The sequence below is a fragment of the Lissotriton helveticus genome, chromosome 11, assembly GCF_964261635.1.
Source record: "Lissotriton helveticus chromosome 11, aLisHel1.1, whole genome shotgun sequence".
NCBI classification, from domain to species: Eukaryota; Metazoa; Chordata; class Amphibia; order Caudata; family Salamandridae; genus Lissotriton; species Lissotriton helveticus.
Window position 1 is genome coordinate 1,156,203,890 of NC_136072.1, and position 26,545 is coordinate 1,156,230,434.

The window sequence follows — 26,545 nt, forward strand, 5'->3', positions numbered from 1 at the left end:
AGGGACGGAGTCTCAAGGATACCTTAGTTCACACTTGCCCTAGTGACCAACCCAACAGAGACTTACCAACTATACCTGAGGCATGGGGTCTGCCACATATTACAGATCATTTTCCTTGTGCTAACTGTAGCATCTGTCATCTCACAACACACACTAAAGTCTTAGATCTCGAACCAGCAAAGACTTGGACATAATGTGCCCACTTTAATTGTAACACCACAAATGTGTTCTATTTGATCACTTGTCCATGTGGTTTACGGTATATGGGCATGACCACACGCAAAGTGAAATTGCGTGTGTGTGAACATCGGAGTAATATTAGATGTTGAAGAGTTACCACCAAACTGAGTGAACATTTCATACAGCACAACCACACAACCAACGATCTCAGATGGACAGTCATCGAGCAAGTGAAAGTACAAAGAAATACCCAAAAAATCCTTTTTGAGAAAGAACAGAGGTGGGTGTACCGGTTGGACACACACAAACAAGGATTAAAGGACAATATCCCATGGGCAACAGTCCTGCAACGTTAACCATAGGAGCATTATAATGTCCTCACACACATACATAGATACTGGTATTTGACCATACAATACATATTGCCTGACTGCTGTGAGACTCTTTTTCTGCTCCCTTAAGGATATTGGTTCACATCAAGAGCCAGCCCTCCGTCCCCCCTGATTCTAAGTGGAGTACTTATGGTGTCTTCTTTTCAATGCCCAACATCGTTTGGATTGCCAGAACATCTGGTTAACCCATTTTTTGTATCTGATGCTATCTAACATTCAGGCTTGTTACTTATGGGGCCTTTATCTGGTCCACTGGGTTTCATTTTACTTTGTACTTTTTATTTTGTATCTTCCATTTTACCCCTTTTTTTCAGTCGAGCGCAATAACAGTTGCCGCTGCCCCTTTTTTAAGCGATCGCCGGTAGAAGGTAATTCGTTGGGTTTATAGTCCCATCATTTTGGTTTCTCCAGGTGTAAACAAAGGGTTCAGCTGTGCCGACACACATTAATTCTTTACCGTCGACCAGATTGGCTGACTCCTGTGTTTCAGCTACAATCGTTATCATTGGCCACTGGAACGTTTTGTCACTGACGGCCACGTGATGACGTATACAGTTCCGCCCAGACCGATCCCGTGCCGGTGACATTTTCCCCGCATTTAAAAACATGCCGGCCTGCCCTGTAACCTCACCATCGGGGTCCGGTCACAAGACGGATTGTGCAGATACTGAGCGGGTGCCTAGCAGTGAAGGCGTGAGTTCCACCGTAAAAGAAGGAGACAAGTAATTGTGTTACATATCCCGACCATAAGATTGACTCTTTCTCTCCCCTTTCTTATCTTTTGAATTCTTAGGGTGTGCCATTTTGCTACCACTCCCCTCCCGAGACCCATGGTGTAATTAATGATTACACCCCATGTAAGATACTTTTATGTTACAAACAAGGCGTGCCCAGCTACACAGTTTCTTGACTGTGATTTATATAGTGCTTATACTCCACATGTTAATGGCTATCGGTAAACGCCGCTATGGGCATAACAACACTTTTTAGTCTTCGCCACACGTTTTATTTGAGTGCACCGGATTCCTCACAGTAGCACGTTTGGTCAGTGTTACGGTTCAAGTGCACCACAAAGAGCACCAGTGTTTGTACGTCCTTCCATGACAAACTGACGAATACCATGCCTAATTACTATTTGTATTCTTCTTTTTTCTTTTGTTTGTCTGTGTATGTTGACCAACAACCTAACTTAGAGTAAACTCGGTTCCTCTCATCACGAGGTGCATCAAAAAATGTTGTTTTTAAATATTTTTCACATTAATAACCTCTGGTTAGGGTGGGCCTTAGCGCACCCACACCGCCGAGGTTCACCTTTCCCTGGTCTGACGAATGCCTCATTAATTATTACACATAGGCAGAAACATGTTGACCACACACTAGTGGATATTGCTGAACAATTTATTCAGTCCCTATATCCCACTCTGTGTTTTTATACATGTCTGATTGGCTATTAATAACATTTGTTTTTTTGACGCAATCAAGACATTTTTAAGTCACTCTCACTTCTCACTGAACACACAAAAAACAGCTCCGCGGTAATTCTGGCGTCGAAGCACACCAGGGTGGCATTCGGCCTCTCCTGGTGGGGCCCGATGATGAAGCATGTCACCAACCAGGTTGGTGAGTGAGGGCTTTAATAAAAACCTAGTTGGATTCTACACTTGTGCTCTATTCTCAAAAAAGACACACTCTTCCGTTGTTTTGATTATACTGCTTGGGGGACTAAGAGTATTACTTATATAATTTCCCTCTCTCCATCTTGTTGTTTTCATGTTAGTTGTTTTAGCCATTCCTCGATGATGAGTGTTTGGTTGGGAAGAGCGATCAAGAATTCTGTGTTTAGTGCGTTTTGTTTGAGGTGGTTGTCAGCCAGCCAGCTTTATGTTTCCTGTAAAGTTAAATTGAGGGATATGATGTCTTCAGGGGAGAAAACGTTCAGGTATAGCTGGGTGTCGTTAGCCTACATGTGAAAGTATGTTGGATGAACTCAGAATTTCGGTAAGAGGCTCCATGAACAAGTTAAAGACTGGGTGAGAGGGAGGAACCTTGCAGTACTTCTAGCGTGAACGGAGTGGTATTAGATAGGGACTGATTAATCTTAAATGATTGCGTTCTGTTTTGGAGAAACAAGGTGAACCAGTTTAGGACAGACCCTGATGAGCCCATTCTCTATTCCAATAGTTCTAGTAAGTTGTCATGTTTAACCGTATTGAATGCTGAGGACAGGTCAAGGAGGATTAGAAGGCAAGATCTGTTTTGACCCAACATTTTTAGTGCATCATCAACTGTGTGTGTAAGAACCGATTCGATGCTGTGCCCTGAACAGAAGCCGGACTGGAATTGGTCCAGAAGGCAGTATTGTTCAATGTGGTTACAGATTTGGATGTGAGCACATTTTCCCAAGAGCTTCGCCAGAGTAGGAATTTTGGAGATTGGGTGGAAGTTGTTTAAATCTGTGTGGTCTGCTGATGGTTTTTTTAAGGATTGGGGACACCTGCCCTGACTTTAGGCAGTTCAGAATAAAGCCTTGAAGTAGAGGCATTAACAATCTTGGTCCAAAGTGGGAGTATCGATGATTTCATCTCATTGAAGAAGATAGGGGAAAGAGGGTCGTTGAAGAGATGTGCGGCTTTCAGTGCTCCTAGAATTTTGAGAATGTTGCATTCCTCAAAGGTTTTCAAGGAAGTCCATGAGGCGTTGTTTTTGCGGTTGTGCCCAGGTGGATATGATGGTAAAGCCGTCAGGGATGGGGAGAGGGTGAAGAGAGGTATGAGAGGATGCTGCTCCAAAGCCCTCTGCAAATCAATATCTTAGTTGGTTACCTGGCCCGAGCCGTGACACCGAGCCTAAGTAGTGAAATGTCCCTCTGTGGTGCCAAGCCTCTCTCCAGAATTCTTGGACCAGTACTTCCCTGAGGGTTTCAAAGCTTTAAGCGACCCGCAAAGAACAGAGGAGACTCTATCACACCAGAAGGCCTCTCGGCCATGGCTACTATGTTAACTCACAGATAGAGGATACCACGTGTGGCGCACGGTCCCGCCCTCCGCGCACCGGGTCCCGCCCTCCGTGCACAGGGCCCCGCCCTCCATGCTCAGTACTTCTTGTGAACTCTGAGAGGTTGTACTGTGACAGCACCCTGCACAGCAGGCAGCTCAGCAGCAGACCAGCCGGTTTCTTCTGATGTGATGGAGACACAGGACACTGCTGTGGAGGGGATGAATGGGGAACCTCTGCCACCCTAAGACCTTCACCCCTGTGACCTTCAACCTACAGGAACACGAGGCTTACTGTCCACCCTTCCAGCCTAGCTGTATCACTCCCTGCCTGGCAGCATGACACCCCTGAGTGATCCTGGGAGCGGTGAGGTCTCTGATCCATCAGAGACGGACAGCCCCCTCCCCACTCGTACACCCCTCAGAGAGAGGCCCCGCCCAACACAGGGTTGAATCCATGTACAGGCTGCTCCTCAGACAAGGTGACTGTGAGGGGCAACAGGGGTTCGAGAACCCCCAGTGGGGGTAGAGGGTCCCACTCGCCTTAATCCACTGCCACCAACTGATCATCCAGTGCTCGCTGCCTCCGCAGCGCTTCAGAAAGCCTGCCACTGATGACTCTATCAGTAAACGGGGCAGCTTCATATCTTACTAATGATGGGAACCCAATATAAATGGTTTCCCTGGGATGGTGGGGGCACCCCTGGATATCTGGGGAGGTACCTGATGCGAATGGGGTATAATTTCTCCCCACAGAGTGACCTGGGTTCAGACTAGGTTGAAGATAGCACCTCTTCAGATGACAACGACATCTATGATCAATCTGGCGACCGGGTCGAGCACCAGCCACAACAAGCAGTAGTCGACTTAGCAGGCAGGCATTCACTGAACACGAGGACGAGTGTCGTGTCGACTAAGTCATCATAACAAAATGGCCAATCACGGTCTCTGCATGGCTTGATAAGCCACAGTGATTGTCCACATACATTCACCAAGTGCCACCCACGCGCGACACCCAATGCCTGGCTATTAAGCCAGCAGCCTCTCACTGCGCGGTGAAGTGTGATCGCGTGCAGTGCCTCTCAGACAATCCTGGCGCTGCTGGAGCAGTGCTAGGATTGGTTTGGACAGGGATACTCCCCGCCCATTAAGAGACCGGGGCTGCAGAATGAAGCAACCCTTCAGGGGAAGGCTAGTGCGAATGTTCGGGCTGGTCGTAAAAATGATGAGCCCAAAACCGAACATGCGCACTACTTAGTGCTGCCGCGGCCCGACCCCCTTCAGCTTTCTGATTGCCTCGGACTTGGTCCGCAGGCCGGCCAGGAATTGCCAACACTAGGCGGCGATCTATGCACAGATATGAATGTCAGCAGCCCTACATGCCAAGAACCGATGCATACTGGTAAGTAGCATATTCCTTCCTGCGTTAGTGATATAAATTAGAGACGTACATTTTTGTAAATGAATGGGGCAAATGAGAGCATGTGGCATTAGTGGGGCACTGCCCCAGCACCCCAATGGACGCACCACCACTGGGAGTTACAAAATTGTCAAATGCTTTTTTGAGAAGTTTTATGTGTCCCCCAAAGTACCCCAATTTTCTCAGTGCATGAAGAATTGGGAGTGGCTTATTTAACTTCTATCCCTGCCTTTGGGCTACTGTCCCTTTGGATAAACATCTGGACTCAGCAAGGGATCCAGCTGTGCAAGGGATCCAGCTGTGCAATGAGAGTATTACAGACCGCCTGGCCTTGGATCATTCCCTTTATATTCCCTGGCTTAAATATATCAGTGACTGTTTTTTTTAACTTAGGTAGGGGAGATTTATTTAGGAATCCGGACAGTATCTGTAAGCAGGACTGCAAATGGGTGAAAGAACATTTTTTTATAGAAGAATGTGGTTGGATAGGGAGGGGGACACTTCAAGGAAGTCTAGTGTTTGTTAATATGTCCTCTTGAAAACTGTGCCCTCGACTGAGCCTTACCTTTTGCGTGTTAAAAGCAGGTATGACCGCTTGTTACTCACTAGGTTTTGCATAGACCTATTGCCCTTTTGTTAGCCTACCCTCGGAGGAATAAAGGTGTTAATCTTGCGTCCTGAAGGTGCAAAGGAAAGTCCCCGCAGTACATGCTACATTTTATTTGTTTAGTAGTTTCTAAAAAGTACCCAGGAAACATTACATTCTCCCTGTGCTGAAATGGGCTAATTTTACACAAGTTCGCCCCACACTCATATACTTGCAAATACTTTTGTGAGATATCATTCTTTACATTCTTAGCTTTTAAAATGTTGCTGTTTGGCTGAGAAAGGGCTGTGATTAAATGCCCTTGGTGTCTAGGACAGTCGCCATCTTTTAGATCTTTGTAGGACTTTTTTAATTGTGTATTTGATTTGATGTATTTTTAAATTGTCAATATTGAGGATGATTTCGAAATGTGTTATGGCTTGCTTACTTTTATGGTTTTTATCTCAAAGACCGAATAAAGTTTATATTGATTGATTGACTGTAATGTGAAAAAGCCTCTGGAGAGTGAGTTGGAAGTAAGCGCTATAAAGCTACCCCTAAATAAATAGCGCCTCATAGCATTGACTACGTCATTGATTAAAACGGGGAAGCAAAGCCAGGACTTCAGTGACCGGACACCTCGTAGGTGCACGGCCGTGAACCTCCCGGGTGGGAGCCTAGAGGTCCATCCCTTGCATTGGGGCCACCACTAGATATCATCTGCTCCCTCGAGGCGCTATAACCGTGCACTCACACTCTCCTCCTCTCCACAGCTGCTATTGATGATGACGTGGTGCGCTACCAGTACGTGAAGAAGAAAGGCTACGTGCGCCTTCACACCACCAAAGGGGACGTGAACCTGGAGCTGCACTGTGACAAGGTATGGGCTGCAGAGCGCCTGGAGTGGTGAATGCGAGCAGGGAGGCGCTTTGTTAGTTGGGAGGTGGTGCAGTGAGTCAAACGCCTGCAGAAGAAGCCGAGTGAGTTTCAATGAATGGTGTGTTTAGGTTCTTGGGTCCCTGGAGAGGGATCACCTGACTGGTACGGGAGAAGCCCACTTGAACCACGCCTTTAATATATGCATGTGATGTGAGCTAACCAGACCTGCCTTAAGCTAACCCCCTTCATCCTTTCACCCTCCTGCCATCCATCTGTCCATCCTGCCTTCACCCTTTCATCTGTCCCATTGGGCTTGAATTATATTATGCAGCGGCACCAGCTTCTTCACCCACTGAGCTCCCTGTGGGCAAACCACAGCGGCACATAAACTCTGCACTGAAGCGCTAAGAGGCCATGAAACTTCACCCAAAGATGGCCGCCAAGGCCAGGCCCGGTGTCCACGCCTGACTGAGATGGCATGTAGTGCTGCCCTGGAGCAGCTAGGATGGGTTAGGAAAAGCCGAGGACACTGGAGCCTTCCACTGAGGCTGGCTGTAGGAAAAAAGGCAAACAGTACGCCCCCCTTACAATCTACCACATAATGCCAAGGACACGGGAGCCCTCCACTGAGGCTGGCTGTAGGAAAAAAGGTAAACAGTACGCCCCCCCTTACAATCTACCACATAATGCCAAGGACACGGGAGCCCTCCACTGAGGCTGGCTGTAGGAAAAAAGGTAAACAGTACGCCCCCCCTTACAATCTACCACATAATGCCAAGGACACGGGAGCCCTCCACTGAGGCTGGCTGTAGGAAAAAAGGTAAACAGTACGCCCCCCTTACAATCTACCACATAATGCCAAGGACACGGGAGCCCTCCACTGAGGCTGGCTGTAGGAAAAAAGGTAAACAGTACGCCCCCCCTTACAATCTACCACATAATGCCAAGGACACGGGAGCCCTCCACTGAGGCTGGCTGTAGGAAAAAAGGCAAACAGTATGGCCCCCCTTACAATCTACCACATAATGCCAAGGACACGGGAGCCCTCCACTGAGGCTGGCTGTAGGAAAAAAGGCAAACAGTATGGCCCCCCCTTACAATCTACCACATAATACCAAGGACACGGGAGCCCTCCACTGAGGCTGGCTGTAGGCAAAAAGGCAAACAGTACGCCCCCCTTACAATCTACCACATAATGCCAAGGACACGGGAGCCCTCCACTGAGGCTGGCTGTAGGAAAAAAGGTAAACAGTACGCCCCCCCTTACAATCTACCACATAATGCCAAGGACACGGGAGCCCTCCACTGAGGCTGGCTGTAGGAAAAAAGGTAAACAGTACGCCCCCCTTACAATCTACCACATAATGCCAAGGACATGGGAGCCCTCCACTGAGGCTGGCTGTAGGCAAAAAGGCAAACAGTATGGCCCCCCCTTACAATCTGCCACATAATGCCAAGGACATGGGAGCCCTCCACTGAGGCTGGCTGTAGGCAAAAAGGCAAACAGTACGCCCCCCTTACAATCTACCACATAATGCCAAGGACATGGGAGCCCTCCACTGAGGCTGGCTGTAGGCAAAAAGGCAAACAGTACGCCCCCCTTACAATCTACCACATAATGCCAAGGACATGGGAGCCCTCCACTGAGGCTGGCTGTAGGAAAAAAGGCAAACAGTATGGCCCCCCTTACAATCTACCACATAATGCCAAGGACACGGGAGCCCTCCACTGAGGCTGGCTGTAGGAAAAAAGGTAAACAGTATGGCCCCCCCTTACAATCTACCACATAATGCCAAGGACATGGGAGCCCTCCACTGAGGCTGGCTGTAGGAAAAAAGGTAAACAGTACGCCCCCCTTACAATCTACCACATAATGCCAAGGACACGGGAGCCCTCCACTGAGGCTGGCTGTAGGCAAAAAGGCAAACAGTACGCCCCCCCTTACAATCTGCCACATCATGCCAAGGACATGGGAGCCCTCTCTCGAAGACTGGCTGTAGGTAAAAGGTAAATATAGTTTACCCTGTAACCCCCACTATATAATGCCAAAGACACTGGTTCCCCTCATCTAGGGCTGGCTGTAGGTAAAAAGGCAAACCGTTCCCACCCACCCCAACCCCCTCCCCCACCCACTACATTACCACATATAATGAAGGACACTGGAGCCCTCACCAGGACATGCTGTACTAAAAGGACAAACAGTATGCCCTTCTTACCTTCACCACTTAATGCCAAGGACACTGATGCCCTCTGCCAGGGCTGACTGTAGTTAAAAGGGCAAACGGTCTGCCGAACTAACAATTAATGTCAAGGGCCGTGGCGACCTCTGTCTTGTATAGGTAAAAAAAAGCAAACCGTATGCCCTCCTACCACATAATGTCCAGGACAGTGGAGGCCTCCGCATGGGGCTGGCTGTGGGTAAAAGCGAAACCCATCTGCCCCCCCTTACACCCTGCCACATAATGGCAAGTATTTGGGACCCGCTCCAATCCTCCTTAAATATGGAGAGAGGAACCATTCTCTGTCTAAGGCGGTCATCGCTCGCTGTTGTTCAGCTAATGGCAAGTAAAAGGCCCTGTGTGGCCACTTGGCGTGATCTGAACAAGCACGAGCGCAGGTCCCTCAATGGTCCACGTGCATTGAAAAAAGTCTGGGAACTGTGATCGAAGTGCAATGGGGCGGTGTCGGGGACTGTGGGGGCAGGGTCAAAGGCATGGCTAAAAAAAAAAAACATGTAACTATTTTGTTGGTGGTCACTTTTCTGTAATTGCATAGAGAATAACGCTACACCTTATGAAAACTACACGCAATTTGAACTAATTGGTGGAAAAGTACTATGTTATGTTTTGAAGCCTCTGGTGGTTGATGTGATGGCTGCAGAGGTCTGTGAGTGACCAGAGCCACAACATTTAATCCTGATTGGTGCAGTGGGGAATAGTGACTTGTGCATTGTCTTTTTTTCATTCTTTTTATTAACCAGTTCTTTGATACATATCCATATACATCATCAATATAGGGTGGAATAGGGCGTCATTAGTTTAAGGAGTAATAAAACTACAACCAATTGGATCCCACAATTCCATAGCCAATCATCTTGAGCATTAATCACATCAATTTTAACTATTCCCCAGCTCCAATGTTCATTAACTTCTATACTTTTCCCAGTGGGTCCAAACTTTTTCCCATTTTTTTGGGGCATCCTCTACTCCTGTAGACCACTTTTTCGGGTTGCTGACCCCAACCGAGGTCTCGTTTCCAGGCCCCCATCCTTGGTTATCTTGAGCAAATACCTGATATCACCAACTCTCCTTTGTTTATTATGACTTGAGAGTGCCTCCAAATACGTGAGTTTAGGATGTGCACTGTACCAAAACCGCTCGTGTTTTATTTAATAGCCAATTATGTTGGTAAAAAATTGACACTACATGTTGGGTATACATGGCAACTGACTTGCTATGCTTCTTAGTTCACTAGGCTGGTAAAGAATGTTTCTCAGTGCTTGCTTAAAAACTCCCTTTTAATAAATTCCTCAATGCAATGATATAATCTACACTAAAGTGAAACACTTCTGCGTGTAAAGGAATACGTTTTAGAATTTTGAAGACATCTTATCATATTTCAGCATGATGGGTGTCGTGAAAGAACTCCCCAACCCCAGCTCCAACACCAACGACATCCCACCATCGCAAGACCTGTGCAACTTCCTAGCCGCCTTCTTCCACCGCAAGATTGTAGACATCCACGACCGCTTCAACAACGAGACCGACCTGACAGCCACCGACACCACAGACCCCCCAGCCAACATCCACATCAACCCCCTGCTCACCTGGACCAATGTAAACGACACCACCATCAAAATCATGAGCACCATCCACTCCGGCTCCCCGTCAGACCCTTGCCCGCACCATATCTTCAACAAAGCCAGCGCCACCATCGCACCCCATCTCCCCAAGGTCATCAATACCTCCTTCGAGACCGCAATCTTCCCAGAGAGCAGAGATCAACGCCCTACTCAAGAAACCCAAGGCGGATCCGAGAGACCTCAAGAACTTCCGGCCCATCTCCCTGCTCCCTTTCCTGTCGAAGTTCATCGAGAAGATCGTCAACGGACAACTGACCCGCCACCTCGAGGAGAACAACATCCTGGACCCATCCCAGTCTGGGTTCCACAGCAACCACAGTACAGAAACCACCCTCATCGCTGCCACCAATGACATCAGGGCCCTGCTGGACAACGGTGAGACCCCAGCCCTCATCCTCCTGGACCTCTCGGCCGCCTTCGACATAGTTTGCCACCGCACTCGCCTCCACAACGCAGGGATCCGAAACAAGGCTCTGGAATGGACCACCTCCTTCCTCTCCAACAGAACCCAGAATGCCCGTCTCCCACCTTTCCGATCCAAAGCCTCCGAGATCAGCTGTGGCGTACCCCAAGAATCCTCCCTCAGCCCGACACTGTTCAACATCTTCATGGCACCCCTGGCCCACGTAGCCCGACTGTACAACCTCAACATCATCTCCTACGCTGACGACACCCAGCTGATCCTCTCCCTCACTAAGGACTCTGTCACCGCCAAAACCAACCTCCACAAAGTAATGAAGGCCGTCGCCGAATGGATGAAGAACAGCCGTCGGAAGCTGAACTCTGACAAGACGGAGGTCCTCATCCTTGGCTCCACCCCCCCAGCCTGGGACGACTCCTGGGAGCAGCACCGACACCCACCGACCACGCACGCAACCTGGGGCTCACCCTCGACTCCACTCTCTCCATGACCAATCAAGTCAACGCCGTCTCATCCTTCTGCTTCAACACCATCTGCATGCTCTGCAAGATCTACAGATGGATCCCCACTGAAACAAGAACAACGGTTTCCCAAGCCCTCGTCAGCAGCAGGCTGGACTACGGAAACACCCTCTACGCAGGAACTTCAGCCAAACTCCTGAAACGACTACAACGCTTACAGAACCCCTCTGCACGCCTGATCCTCGACATCCCTCACCACAAACCACATCACAACCCAGCTGAGAGACCTGCACTGGCTCCCCGTCACCAAGAGGATAACCTTCAAGCTCCTCACCCACGCACACAAGGCACTCCACAACACCGGACCAACGTACCTCAACAAATGAATCAGCTTCTACACCCCGAACCGCCAACTCCGCTCAGCTGACCTCGCAATCGCTACCATCCCCCGCATCCGAAGAGCGACCACCAGCGGCAGATCGTTCTCCCACCAAGACCTGGAACGCCCTCCCCATCCACCTGCGGCAGGCCCAGGACCTACTTACCTTTAAGACGGTACTCAAGACCTGGCTGTTCGAGCAGCAGCAGCACCCTCTCCCCCCCTCCCCACCGGCTTGGGACCCTCACGGGTGATAAGTGCGCTTTATAAATGCTCTGATTGATTTTGTTATTTACATGCTAAATATTTTCTCGGCTCGTGCTCGGCTCGTGCTCGGCTTTTAGAGCCAGAGCCAACGCTTGGCTATGCTCCGGCTCGGCTCTCCTAGTTAAACCCCTCCCCCTTGGAACATCACCCCCCCTGACAGACTCCAGGAAGGGACTCCAGACCGGGCTCTTCGACTGAAACCCGCAGCCTAGCGCCTGGATATCCACACGGGTGATTAGTCGCGCTATACAAGCACAGCATGAATGATTGATTGGCCCGCCCACGTCTAGCCTGCCCCGCCCCTTCCTGCTGGGGACTGATCCTGCTTGGGGCTTCTTAAAACAAATGTGTCTCCCCAAGGATGCCGCAGGGCAGTATGGGTAGCTCGGTGCCCAGACCATGCTAATTGGTTGTCACAAATTCAAATATCACGTGTCTGCCTGTATCTCAACTAATCTTGTTGTCGACCTCGGAAGGATAAATGGCTGAGTCGGCACTAACCTCCGTCATACACATTGATTGGTTCAGGAGGTGCTCGATTCACTTTGCTATTTGTATAGCCCCTGTAGAAACGCCACTTCTGTGCACCTCTGGGTGTAAAAGACCTGTTTTGGAAGGCTCTTAACAGTAAGATTGTTTCTGTGACGTTTTACAGATGAAAGGCTGATGCACGAGGAGATGGAGCGATGTGCCCACAATCACACAGTTTGGGCGGCAGGAGAGGTCTGCCTCGCACCTCCGTGTGTCCGTGGTCTGCTGCAGGCAGCGGCCCTTGGCAGCAGTGGGTTTACTTTGCCTCGCCCTGCCTGGGTCCGTGGTCTGCTGCAGACAGCGGCCCCTGGCAGCAGTGGGTTATGTTGCCTCGCCCTGCCTGGGTCCGTGGTCTGCTGCAGACAGCGGCCCCTGGCAGCAGTGGGTTATGTCGCCTCGCCCTCCCTGTGTCCGTGGTCTGCTGCAGGCAGCGGCCCTTGGCAGCAGTGGGTTTACTTTGCCTCGCCCTGCCTGGGTCCGTGGTCTGCTGCAGACAGCGGCCCCTGGCAGCAGTGGGTTATGTTGCCTCGCCCTGCCTGGGTCCGTGGTCTGCTGCAGACAGCGGCCCCTGGCAGCAGTGGGTTATGTTGCCTCGCCCTGCCTGGGTCCGTGGTCTGCTGCAGACAGCGGCCCCTGGCAGCAGTGGGTTATGTTGCCTCGCCCTGCCTGGGTCCGTGGTCTGCTGCAGACAGCGGCCCCTGGCAGCAGTGGGTTATGTCGCCTCGCCCTCCCTGTGTCCGTGGTCTGCTGCAGGCAGCGGCCCTTGGCAGCAGTGGGTTTACTTTGCCTCGCCCTGCCTGGGTCCGTGGTCTGCTGCAGACAGCGGCCCCTGGCAGCAGTGGGTTTACTTTGCCTCGCCCTGCCTGGGTCCGTGGTCTGCTGCAGACAGCGGCCCCTGGCAGCAGTGGGTTATGTCGCCTCGCCCTGCCTGGGTCCGTGGTCTGCTGCAGACAGCGGCCCCTGGCAGCAGTGGGTTTACTTTGCCTCGCCCTGCCTGGGTCTGTGGTCTGCTGCAGACCGCGCCCCCTGGCAGCAGTGGGTTTACTTTGCCTCGCCCTGCTTGTGTCCGTGGTCTGCTGCAGACAGCGGCCCCTGGCAGCAGTGGGTTATGTCGCCTCGCCCTGCCTGGGTCCGTGGTCTGCTGCAGACAGCGGCCCCTGGCAGCAGTGGGTTATGTTGCCTCGCCCTGCCTGGGTCCGTGGTCTGCTGCAGACAGCGGCCCCTGGCAGCAGTGGGTTATGTTGCCTCGCCCTGCCTGGGTCCGTGGTCTGCTGCAGACAGCGGCCCCTGGCAGCAGTGGGTTATGTTGCCTCGCCCTGCCTGGGTCCGTGGTCTGCTGCAGACAGCGGCCCCTGGCAGCAGTGGGTTATGTCGCCTCGCCCTCCCTGTGTCCGTGGTCTGCTGCAGGCAGCGGCCCTTGGCAGCAGTGGGTTTACTTTGCCTCGCCCTGCCTGGGTCCGTGGTCTGCTGCAGACAGCGGCCCCTGGCAGCAGTGGGTTATGTCGCCTCGCCCTGCCTGGGTCCGTGGTCTGCTGCAGACAGCGGCCCCTGGCAGCAGTGGGTTTACTTTGCCTCGCCCTCCCTGTGTCCGTGGTCTGCTGCAGACAGCGGCCCCTGGCAGCAGTGGTGTAGGAGAGTAGGGTCTGCAATCCTATGATCACCCAGATTTTTTTGCTTTTTGCTGCACTGGTTTACGACTTTCCCTGGCTGTGGGCCTGCTAATCAGACCCACAGCCTAGCTGTTCTCTCTATCCAAATTGTACTCAGGTACTGAATTGGCACTGGGCCCTCTCCAAGTCCCTGTACCCAGGGCTGAGGTGTACCCAGAAGTCTCCCAGGGGCTGAAGCATGTATTATGCCACCCCTGGGCTGACTAACTAAAACTGACACAACTGGCTGCACGACAGCTGGGGCAAGGTGGTGTACTCACCCTTTGCTTTAGATATAGTATACCTATATCTAACCCTAAATGGACACACAGATCTCCTATCAGTCACTCCTATGGCAGGCCTTAACAATCCTGAAGGCAGAGTGCTTGGAATCGTGTGAGATGGTGCTCTGGCATGAGCTGAGCCTGTCTGCGGCTTTCGGGATCCATCCCTTAGCCGTTTCCATGATATCGCATACCATATACTCTTAAGTGCATTATAATCCTCGCGGTTATATGCCAACTCTGGTATCGCTTTATCAAAACATGTCGAGTAAGGTGTCATACGAATTGGAATACTAACCCCTCGCCAATTCTGGCGACGGGGTTAGCATTCCACCCTTCTAGAGGGACACGACATGTATGTAACCCCTAACCCCGGTTAAAGTCAAACAGAGCCTCAGCTCCACAAAATGGATGCTGCCACCGAGACACAAGTCTGCCCTCCTGCTGCTGGGAGTCCTCCCAGAGCAGGAGATAAGGACAAAGGGTTTCCTGCCAGGGGCGGTGCCAGCACCGTCCCAGACAGGGTTTTGTGTATTGTAGGTAGGCAGGGCTTTAGAGGAAGGTGACTGCACGTGGCACCCCGGTGCTCACTGTGCATAGGCTGGCTGGAACCAGTTCCAGGGTCACTCCAGACCCTGTGCTGGGGAAAAGCCCGCCAAGGAAGTGGGTGTAACCACCCCCCTCCTAGTCCCACCCCTAGGGCAGGACTTAGTCGCGTGCCAGCCCCTTTTTACAGGATAAAGGTAGGAACTGGCCCCCTTCCAAATCAGATCATCTTTGAATCCTGAAACTACTTTCCACGAAAGGAACTCAAGACTTCTTCCTAAGATTTCTCCCTTGTGACTAAGGAGTAGTCACCCTGCATCCGCAGGCACCATCTTAAGAACACTGCGGTCTGCTGCAAGTCTCTCCTCCGGATCAAGACTGCCCAGCTCAACGAGAACCGGCTTCCCTGGCACCTCTGACCTCTACCCACCTCTACAGCCCAGCTGAGAACCGTGGGTGCGACGAGACCTCGAGGGACCGGCCATCTGCAAGACTGCACAACTTCTTTCCAGCAAGCCCGCCGAGTAATTTCCTGGTGAGTGCTTTGGGGTCCGAGAAGCCCCGACCCTGAGCAGCTCCAGCACCGAAGTGCAGCCTCCCAGCATCTCCACGATCTGCGTGGGGCCCTTCTGCTTTTTGCTGCTCACCGCGTTGTTTGGCTACTAGCCCGCTGGCTTGTGGCCTTCCCGACGACGCCCGACGACATTACTGCTGCTAGTCTGGTTGCTCCAGACTGGCCCTTGCTCCCTTCCAGAAGAGGAGCACCCAGGACCCTCCTGGTCCACTCAAGACGCCATTTTGAGTCCACCGCGTGGGCTTGAATTAGCCAAGGCTTGTTGCCCAATCCTGGGTAACTTCGACGCCGACAGCTTCATCCTTCGTGGGACAGCTCGCACCTCCATCCTGGTCGCCGACAACGCCTCCTGGTCCGAGAGACTGCAGAGCCCAGCAGCGCCCACTCACCTGACTGCGGTGACTTCGCCCGGTGCCATCCTGGTGCCCACTTAATCACTGGCTAGTGATTCAAGAACTTGGTCCCCTCTGCTTTCAGGTTTTCTTCTTCCTTGATCCAGGCTTGGATCCATCGAACTTTTCTTCACTGGTCGCCTGCCAGCAACTTCCTTCTTCCAGGCTCCTGGTCCGGCAACGAGATCCCCGACGTCTTTTCAGACCTATGCAGCTGCAGCCCCTGGGCTAGGTAACTTCGGCACTCCGGTGTCCCAGCATAGCCTCACTATCCTAGGGTCAGGATCCACTGTCGTTTTCTTCCTACCAGGTCGGGTTCGCCCGTGAACACTAACTTTGCCTTTACTAGCTCCCATAGACTTTGCCCCGCATCCCGCGTGAGAGTGCACACTCTGCACCCGAGTCCCCTAGGTCTCCTAGAAGTAATCTAACGATTCCCTAGTCAAGTCCTAGCGATTCCAAAGCCTATTAGTACTGTACTTACCTGCTAGTAATTTCGCATTCCACTTTTTAAGTATATGGTTTTTCGTGCTCCTCGGGCATTTGTGTATAACGTGCTAACTTAAGTATTTTCGTAAGAGTTTTGTTGTGTGCTTAGCACCCTGTCCTCATAAAGAGTACAGGGCTGTTGTGATTCTAATAAATACACTGTTTATTTTCATAACACTTGTGTGGTGTCCTTTCACTGGGTGTTCAAGGGGTAATGTGATGGTAAAACAGCTGGCTTAACACGCCCTCTAGAGTCTTAGCCTTAGACTGCTCGTATCCATGCTACTAGGATAGCTGGTCTATAAGGTTGACTTACAACCAATCATCAATAAGGGTTGTTTGGACTGATATATAGTGATCACTAGAATAGTGAGCACTGCACATCAGGCCAACTTCTCACATTGGTGAGCAGCGGTTGGGATTTGAGCTTGCTGTTGTTTTACCACACATGCCCTAAGAATATCTTGTGAAAGATCACATAAGTACTAAAGGTACATATAACTTAGCTTAGAATACTCTGAGTTCTACTGAACCAGCTGTTGTAGCTCCTAGGGCTTAGCACACCCTAAACTACAACTCTAGCAAGGGATCAGTAGGCAAACACATAGTGTAGGTAAGTGCACCACTTACACCTCACTAGAAAAGCATGTCTACCCAGGGAGATTCTACTGAGACTCCCCTGGTCAGTGTTGACCCTCCACAGGTCACTTCAAGATATGCAGCTCTCAGTTTCCAGGAGATGAGACAGATCTGTGTCTCCAGAAAACTGAAGCAGGGGTCTAACCCCACCATTCCCTTTCTGATAGGTCTCTTAGAGACATATGATGCCAGAAAGCTTTCTCAGTTACATGAGAACATGCCAGCCTTAGAGGGAACCTCTGGGGATCCAGATCTCCCCAACATTGCTACTGCAGTTGAGGAGGAGGATCAAGAGGAACTCTCTGGGGATGAGGTAGACAAAGGTCTTGAGGTAGTCAGAAGGCTAACCAGGGCCAACTTAGACTTACTTGGGCTAGGATCTGGGGGACCCCCAGTACTAACCCGAAGTGGGCCTAACCTTGGAGTTAGGAGAGATAGATCTCTTTCTAGGGACTCCAATAGATCTCTGCACTCTAATGCCTCTTCTCAGGGGAGAAGGAATCCTCCACAGAGGAGATTTACTTCCCCTCAGAGAAAAGAGCATGAAGCTAGAATGAGACAAGCTGAACTGAGGATTGAAAGGGAAGAACTTGCCCTGGCCAAAGAGAAGCTTGCCTTTGCTAGAGAGCAGCAGATGAGTGGGCTAGCTCCCACTGGTGGCAGCAATCTCCCAAGAGATAGAGAGAAGGGTTTAGATACTAAACACCTGACTAAAATAGTGCCCCCCTTTAAGCAAGGGGATGACATCCAGAAATGGATGGCTGCTCTGGAGAGGGCCTGCACTGTGCAGTGCATTCCCCAGAGTCAGTGGGCAGCTATACTGTGGCTCTCCTTTGATGGTAAAGGTAGAGATAAGCTCCTCACTACAAGAGTGGAGGATGCTAACAATTACCAGGTCCTGAAGAATACACTGGTTGATGGGTTTGGTTTAACCACTGAGCAGTACAGGTTGCTGTTCAGAGACACCCAGAAAACTCAGTCTCAGGACTGGTCTGACTTTGTGGATTGTGCCACTAAGGCTTTGGAGGGCTGGTTGCTGGGTAGCAAGGTTACAGATTACACAGGATTGTATAATCTAATGATGAGAGAACAAATTTTAAACAATTGTCAGAACCAGTTGTTGCACCAGCACCTTGTTGATTCAGATCTGACCTCTCCCCAAGAATTGGGAAAGAAGGCAGACAAATGGGTCAGGACAAGGATCAAGCAGAACCAGAACCAGAACCAGGGTGGTCAGAAGAAAGCAGACCAGAAGGGTAATGTTAAGAATGAGCAAAATGACCAGAAGTCTTCACCAGGTCCCCAACAAACCAAAGAGGGTGGGGGTCAGGCTTCCCAGAAGAAGAAGACTCAAGAAGGCCAGTCAAAAAGGTGGTGCCAGTACTGTAAAAGTAAATCTCACTGGTTTAGTGAGTGCACCAAAAGAGGAGGACAAACTCCTGCCACTACAGCCCCTAAGGCAACTGCACCCCCTAGTACAGTCAGTAGTGGTAGTGCACCTCCCAAGGCATTAGTTGGGTTAACCTTGGGTACTGAGGGGTCTGACAACTTAGTTGGCACACTCACTCAGGCTGTCCTTGTCTGTACAGGGGATATGGATATGTCCCCTGAAATAAGTCCCAATACTTTGGGCAAATACAGGCAGACACCTTTGATTAATGGCAAAATGGCTCAGGCCTATAGGGACACTTGTGCCAGTGTCACCATGGTGACACCTAACTTTGTGGACCCTGGACAGATCATGCCAGGTACTGATTTCCTGGTGACCAATGCCAGCAATGTCACTACTAGTCAAAGTGTGGCAATTGTGGCTTTCTCCTGGGGTGGAGTGAAGGGACAAAAGAAAGTTGTAGTCAGTTCAGACCTCCCAGTTGATTGTTTGTTGGGCAATGATTTGGAGTCATCACAATGGTCAGAAGTGGAGCAGAGGACTCACATGGAAATGTTAGGCTTGCCAGCACATGTGCTTGCTGTGACTAGGTCACAGGCCAGAAAATGCCCCACTGAACAGGTGCTGGATCCTGAAATGATGGACCAGACACCTTCCAAGAAGAAGAGCAGTAAGGGTAAGGCTTTGCCTTCCCCCTTGCCCCAGGTTGAGGATCAAGTCTCTGAGGAGGCTGATCTGAGAGAACTGAGGGAAACTGAGCCTAAAGAGCTTGAACTTGATCAAGTTGAGTTTCTGGGCTCAGGGGGACCCTCCAGAGCAGACCTGGGGAAGGAACAGTTGAGCTGCCCTTCCCTTGAACCCCTCAGACAGCAGGCTGCTGCTGAGGCTGCAGGGAATGCCACAGGTGCCCACAGGGTATACTGGGAAGATGGACTCCTGTACTCTGAGTCAAGAGACCCCAAGCCTGGTGCAACCAGGAGGCTGGTCATCCCCTTGTCTCTGAGAGGTTTCCTTCTCACCTTGGCCCATGAGATTCCCCTTGCAGGTCACTTAGGTCAGACAAAGACTTGGGACAGGCTTGTCTCACACTTTCACTGGCCCCATATGAATGAGAATACCAAGGAGTTTTGTCGCTCCTGTGTCACTTGCCAAGCCAGTGGTAAGTCAGGTGGCACAACAAAGGCCCCCCTCATACCACTACCTGTGGTGGGGGTTCCCTTTGAAAGAGTGGGGATTGACATTGTTGGTCCAATGGAACCCCAGACAGCATCAGGGCACAAGTTTATACTGGTGGTAGTGGATCATGCCACCAGGTATCCTGAAGCTATTCCCCTTAGGACCACTACAGCACCTGTAGTGGCAAGAGCCCTAGTTGGAGTGTTCTCCAGAGTGGGTTTCCCTAAGGAGGTCGTTTCTGACAGAGGTACAAACTTCATGTCAGGATATCTGACTGCAATGTGGAAGGAGTGTGGTGTGAACTACAAGTTCACCACACCCTACCACCCACAATGCAATGGGCTTGTTGAGAGATTCAACAGGACCCTGAAAGGGATGATTCATGGACTACCTGAAACTCTTAGGAGAAGATGGGATGTCCTGATCCCCTGCCTCTTGTTTGCTTACAGAGAGGTCCCACAGAAGGGGGTTGGCTACAGCCCTTTTGAGCTTCTGTATGGGCATCCTGTAAGAGGACCCCTGTTTTTGGTGAAGGAAGGATGGGAGAGACCTCTCAAAAAGCCTGCAACCAACATAGTGGACTATGTACTTGGTCTCCGCTCCAGGATGGCTGAGTATATGGAAAAGGCATCTAAAAACCTTGAGGCCAGCCAAGAACTTCAAAAAGCTTGGCATGACCAAAAGGCTGTTCTGACTGTGTACCAGCCAGGGCAGAAGGTGTGGGTGCTGGAGCCAGTGGCCCCAGCAGCTCTGAAAGACAAATGGTCTGGGCCCCACACCATCATTGAGCAAAAGGGAGAGGTTACCTACTTGGTGGACCTTGGAACTCCCAGGAGCCCTCTCAGAGTGCTCCATGTTAACAGGCTCAAGGCATATGTTGACAGGAAGGACATGAGCTTGCTCATGGCCACAGATGAGGGACAGGAGGAAGAGAGTGACCCTCTCCCAGACCTGCTCACTCAGAATCCTGATGATGGATCAGTTGATGGTGTTGTCTTTTGTGGCAGCCTCACTGAACATCAGCAACAGGATTGCAGGCAAGTTCTGCAATCCTACAGACATATGTTCTCTCTGACACCCAGCCAAACTGATTGGTGTACCCATGATGTTGACACTGGAGACAGTCTGCCTGTCAAGAGTAAAATCTACAGACAGCCTGATCATGTTAGAGACTGCATCAAAACTGAAGTGCAGAAAATGTTGGAGCTGGGAGTCATTGAGCCCTCAGATAGCCCTGGGGCTAGCCCAGTAGTTCTAGTGCCAAAGCCTCACACCCAGGGTGGTAAGAGAGAGATGAGGTTTTGCGTAGACTACAGAGGCCTCAATGCAGTCACTAAGACTGATGCCCACCCAATACCAAGAGCAGATGAACTTATAGATAAATTGGCTTCTGCCAACTTCTTAAGTACATTTGATTTGACAGCTGGGTATTGGCAAATCAGGTTAGCTGAGGAGGCCAAACCCAAGACAGCATTTTCTACCCCTGGAGGGCATTATCAATTTGTGGTAATGCCCTTTGGACTGAAAAATGCACCTGCCACCTTCCAAAGGTTGGTGAATCAAGTCCTCACTGGGCTGGATGACTTCTGTGCAGCTTATCTTGATGATATTGCTGTCTTTAGCTCCACCTGGGAGGATCACCTGGTCCACCTGAGGAAAGTGTTAGAGGCCCTGCAAAAGGCAGGCCTCACTATCAAGGCCACAAAGTGCCAGATAGGGCAGACACAGGTTGTATACCTGGGCCACCTTGTAGGTGGAGGCCAGGTTCAGCCACTGGAGAGTAAGATACAGGCCATCAAGGACTGGACTCCTCCAATCACCCAGACTCAGGTTCGAGCTTTCTTGGGCCTGACTGGGTACTATAGGAAGTTTGTCAGAAATTATGGGTCCATAGTGACCCCTCTTAATGACCTGACAAGCAAAAAGATGCCAAAGAAAGTTCAGTGGACAGCAAGCTGTCAGAAAGCATTCAATGACCTAAAGCAGGCCATGTGCACAGCACCTATCCTAAAGAGTCCAGATTACTCCAAGCCATTCATTGTCCAAACAGATGCTTCTGAGTTGGGTGTGGGGGCTGTTCTGTCTCAACTGAATTTTGATGGTAATGATCAGCCTATTGCTTTCATTAGTAGGAGGTTGACACCCAGAGAGAAAAATTGGTCAGCTATTGAGAGAGAGGCCTTTGCTGTGGTCTGGGCCCTGAAGAAGCTGAGGGCCTACTTGTTTGGCACTCACTTCACCATTCAGACAGACCATAAGCCCCTCTTGTGGCTAAATCAGATGAAGGGTGAAAACCCCAAACTGCTTAGGTGGTCCATTTCCCTACAGGGGATGGATTTTACAGTGGAGCATAGACCTGGTACTGATCACAGCAATGCTGATGGGCTCTCCAGGTATTTCCACTTAGAGCAAGAAGACTCACCTGGTCAAGGTTAGTTTATTGTCCCAAAGTTTGGGGGGGGGTCATGTAGGAGAGTAGGGTCTGCAATCCTATGATCACCCAGATTTTTTTGCTTTTTGCTGCACTGGTTTACGACTTTCCCTGGCTGTGGGCCTGCTAATCAGACCCACAGCCTAGCTGTTCTCTCTATCCAAATTGTACTCAGGTACTGAATTGGCACTGGGCCCTCTCCAAGTCCCTGTACCCAGGGCTGAGGTGTACCCAGAAGTCTCCCAGGGGCTGAAGCATGTATTATGCCACCCCTGGGCTGACTAACTAAAACTGACACAACTGGCTGCACGACAGCTGGGGCAAGGTGGTGTACTCACCCTTTGCTTTAGATATAGTATACCTATATCTAACCCTAAATGGACACACAGATCTCCTATCAGTCACTCCTATGGCAGGCCTTAACAATCCTGAAGGCAGAGTGCTTGGAATCGTGTGAGATGGTGCTCTGGCATGAGCTGAGCCTGTCTGCGGCTTTCGGGATCCATCCCTTAGCCGTTTCCATGATATCGCATAGCATATACTCTTAAGTGCATTATAATCCTCGCGGTTATATGCCAACTCTGGTATCGCTTTATCAAAACATGTCGAGTAAGGTGTCATACGAATTGGAATACTAACCCCTCGCCAATTCTGGCGACGGGGTTAGCATTCCACCCTTCTAGAGGGACACGACATGTATGTAACCCCTAACCCCGGTTAAAGTCAAACAGAGCCTCAGCTCCACAAAATGGATGCTGCCACCGAGACACAAGTCTGCCCTCCTGCTGCTGGGAGTCCTCCCAGAGCAGGAGATAAGGACAAAGGGTTTCCTGCCAGGGGCGGTGCCAGCACCGTCCCAGACAGGGTTTTGTGTATTGTAGGTAGGCAGGGCTTTAGAGGAAGGTGACTGCACGTGGCACCCCGGTGCTCACTGTGCATAGGCTGGCTGGAACCAGTTCCAGGGTCACTCCAGACCCTGTGCTGGGGAAAAGCCCGCCAAGGAAGTGGGTGTAACCACCCCCCTCCTAGTCCCACCCCTAGGGCAGGACTTAGTCGCGTGCCAGCCCCTTTTTACAGGATAAAGGTAGGAACTGGCCCCCTTCCAAATCAGATCATCTTTGAATCCTGAAACTACTTTCCACGAAAGGAACTCAAGACTTCTTCCTAAGATTTCTCCCTTGTGACTAAGGAGTAGTCACCCTGCATCCGCAGGCACCATCTTAAGAACACTGCGGTCTGCTGCAAGTCTCTCCTCCGGATCAAGACTGCCCAGCTCGACGAGAACCGGCTTCCCTGGCACCTCTGACCTCTACCCACCTCTACAGCCCAGCTGAGAACCGTGGGTGCGACGAGACCTCGAGGGACCGGCCATCTGCAAGACTGCACGACTTCTTTCCAGCAAGCCCGCCGAGTAATTTCCTGGTGAGTGCTTTGGGGTCCGAGAAGCCCCGACCCTGAGCAGCTCCAGCACCGAAGTGCAGCCTCCCAGCATCTCCACGATCTGCGTGGGGCCCTTCTGCTTTTTGCTGCTCACCGCGTTGTTTGGCTACTAGCCCGCTGGCTTGTGGCCTTCCCGACGACGCCCGACGACATTACTGCTGCTAGTCTGGTTGCTCCAGACTGGCCCTTGCTCCCTTCCAGAAGAGGAGCACCCCGGACCCTCCTGGTCCACTCAAGACGCCATTTTGAGTCCACCGCGTGGGCTTGAATTAGCCAAGGCTTGTTGCCCAATCCTGGGTAACTTCGACGCCGACAGCTTCATCCTTCGTGGGACAGCTCGCACCTCCATCCTGGTCGCCGACAACACCTCCTGGTCCGAGAGACTGCAGAGCCCAGCAGCGCCCACTCACCTGACTGCGGTGACTTCGCCCGGTGCCATCCTGGTGCCCACTTAATCACTGGCTAGTGATTCAAGAACTTGGTCCCCTCTGCTTTCAGGTTTTCTTCTTCCTTGATCCAGGCTTGGATCCATCGAACTTTTCTTCACTGGTCGCCTGCCAGCAACTTCCTTCTTCCAGGCTCCTGGTCCGGCAACGAGATCCCCGACGTCTTTTCAGACCTATGCAGCTGCAGCCCCTGGGCTAGGTAACTTCGGCACTCCGGTGTCCCAGCATAGCCTCACTATCCTAGGGTCAGGATCCACTGTCGTTTTCTTCCTACCAGGTCGGGTTCGCCCATGAACACTAACTTTGCCTTTACTAGCTCCCATAGACTTTGCCCCGCATCCCGCGTGAGAGTGCACACTCTGCACCCGAGTCCCCTAGGTCTCCTAGAAGTAATCTAACGATTCCCTAGTCAAGTCCTAGCGATTCCAAAGCCTATTAGTACTGTACTTACCTGCTAGTAATTTCGCATTCCACTTTTTAAGTATATGGTTTTTCGTGCCCCTCGGGCATTTGTGTATAACGTGCTAACTTAAGTATTTTCGTAAGAGTTTTGTTGTGTGCTTAGCACCCTGTCCTCATAAAGAGTACAGGGCTGTTGTGATTCTAATAAATACACTGTTTATTTTCATAACACTTGTGTGGTGTCCTTTCACTGGGTGTTCAAGGGGTAATGTGATGGTAAAACAGCTGGCTTAACACGCCCTCTAGAGTCTTAGCCTTAGACTGCTCGTATCCATGCTACTAGGATAGCTGGTCTATAAGGTTGACTTACAACCAATCATCAATAAGGGTTGTTTGGACTGATATATAGTGATCACTAGAATAGTGAGCACTGCACATCAGGCCAACTTCTCACAAGTGGGTTATGTCGCCTCGCCCTGCCTGGGTCCGTGGTCTGCTGCAGACAGGTGCCCCTGGCAGCAGTGGGTTTACTTTGCCTCGCCCTGCCTGGGTCTGTGGTCTGCTGCAGACCGCGCCCCCTGGCAGCAGTGGGTTATGTCGCCTCGCCCTGCTTGTGTCCGTGGTCTGCTGCAGACAGCGGCCCCTGGCAGCAGTGGGTTATGTCGCCTCGCCCTGCCTGGGTCCGTGGTCTGCTGCAGACAGCGGCCCCTGGCAGCAGTGGGTTATGTCGCCTCGCCCTGCCTGGGTCCGTGGTCTGCTGCAGACAGCGGCCCCTGGCAGCAGTGGGTTATGTTGCCTCGCCCTGCCTGGGTCCGTGGTCTGCTGCAGACAGCGGCCCCTGGCAGCAGTGGGTTATGTCGCCTCGCCCTCCCTGTGTCCGTGGTCTGCTGCAGACAGCGGCCCCTGGCAGCAGTGGGTTATGTCGCCTCGCCCTCCCTGTGTCCGTGGTCTGCTGCAGACAGCGGCCCCTGGCAGCAGTGGGTTATGTCGCCTCGCCCTGCCTGGGTCCGTGGTCTGCTGCAGACAGCGGCCCCTGGCAGCAGTGGGTTATGTCGCCTCGCCCTGCCTGGGTCCGTGGTCTGCTGCAGACAGCGGCCCCTGGCAGCAGTGGGTTATGTCGCCTCGCCCTGCCTGGGTCCGTGGTCTGCTGCAGACAGCGGCCCCTGGCAGCAGTGGGTTATGTTGCCTCGCCCTGCCTGGGTCCGTGGTCTGCTGCAGACAGCGGCCCCTGGCAGCAGTGGGTTTACTTTGCCTCGCCCTCCCTGTGTCCGTGGTCTGCTGCAGACAGCGGCCCCTGGCAGCAGTGGGTTATGTCGCCTCGCCCTGCCTGGGTCCGTGGTCTGCTGCAGACAGCGGCCCCTGGCAGCAGTGGGTTATGTCGCCTCGCCCTGCCTGGGTCTGTGGTCTGCTGCAGACAGCGGCCCCTGGCAGCAGTGGGTTATGTCGCCTCGCCCTGCCTGGGTCCGTGGTCTGCTGCAGACAGCGGCCCCTGGCAGCAGTGGGTTATGTCGCCCTGCTTGTCGCTGGAGAGGAAAATGAGTCAGTGTTGTGGAAAGGACCGGCCCTGCGGCCAGGGTTGGCATCCCCTGCCATAGCAACGGCTTCCCCGGCCATAGCAACGGCATCCCCTGCCATAGCAACGGCTTCCGTGCTGCGGATGCTCTCAGCACCTTGGAAACGGAAGCATATACTTTAAACACTGTGTTTTGATTGGCTGTTTGACCAACCAATGCGACAGGGGAACTGTTCCACAACATTCATTTTTAAACCGATGACCCAGTTTAGCAGCGTTAAAGGCAGGGTGCAGACGGGTGTGCCCTGGACTGTTTCTCACCTACGTCACATCCTGCAAGCCCTGCTTTCCCAGGACTGTCCTAATCTGACCCAAATATCTGCACCCCCAGGCAGCATCTCTGGTCCTGTACAGTATCAGTGAGTTCAGCATCTCTGGTCCAGTACAGTATCAGTGAGTGCAGCATCTCTGGTCCAGTACAGTATCAGTGAGTGCAGCATCTCCGGTCCAGTACAGTGTCAGTGAGTGCAGCATCTCTGGTCCAGTACAGTATCAGTGAGTGCAGCATCTCTGGTCCTGTGCAGTATCAGTGAGTGCAGCATCTCTGGTCCTGTACAGTATCAGTGAGTGCAGCATCTCTGGTCCTGTGCAGTATCAGTGAGTGCAGCATCTCTGGTCCTGTACAGTATCAGTGAGTGCAGCATCTCTGGTCCTGTACAGTATCAGTGAGTGCAGCATCTCTGGTCCTGTACAGTATCAGTGAGTGCAGCATCTCTGGTCCTGTACAGTATCAGTGAGTGCAG

The 26,545-nt window shown here is 51.6% G+C and overlaps 1 protein-coding gene across 1 annotated transcript in view; it reads left to right on the forward strand.

Moving 5' to 3' along the window:
* Positions 1 to 26,545, forward strand: part of PPIL2 (peptidylprolyl isomerase like 2) — a 361,075-nt gene that overhangs the window by 188,924 nt on the left and 145,606 nt on the right. The window contains exon 12 of the mRNA XM_078667958.1: positions 6,345 to 6,451. Coding sequence (XP_078524084.1) covers positions 6,345 to 6,451 — 107 coding nt within the window. The remainder of the gene's footprint in view (positions 1 to 6,344; positions 6,452 to 26,545) is intronic.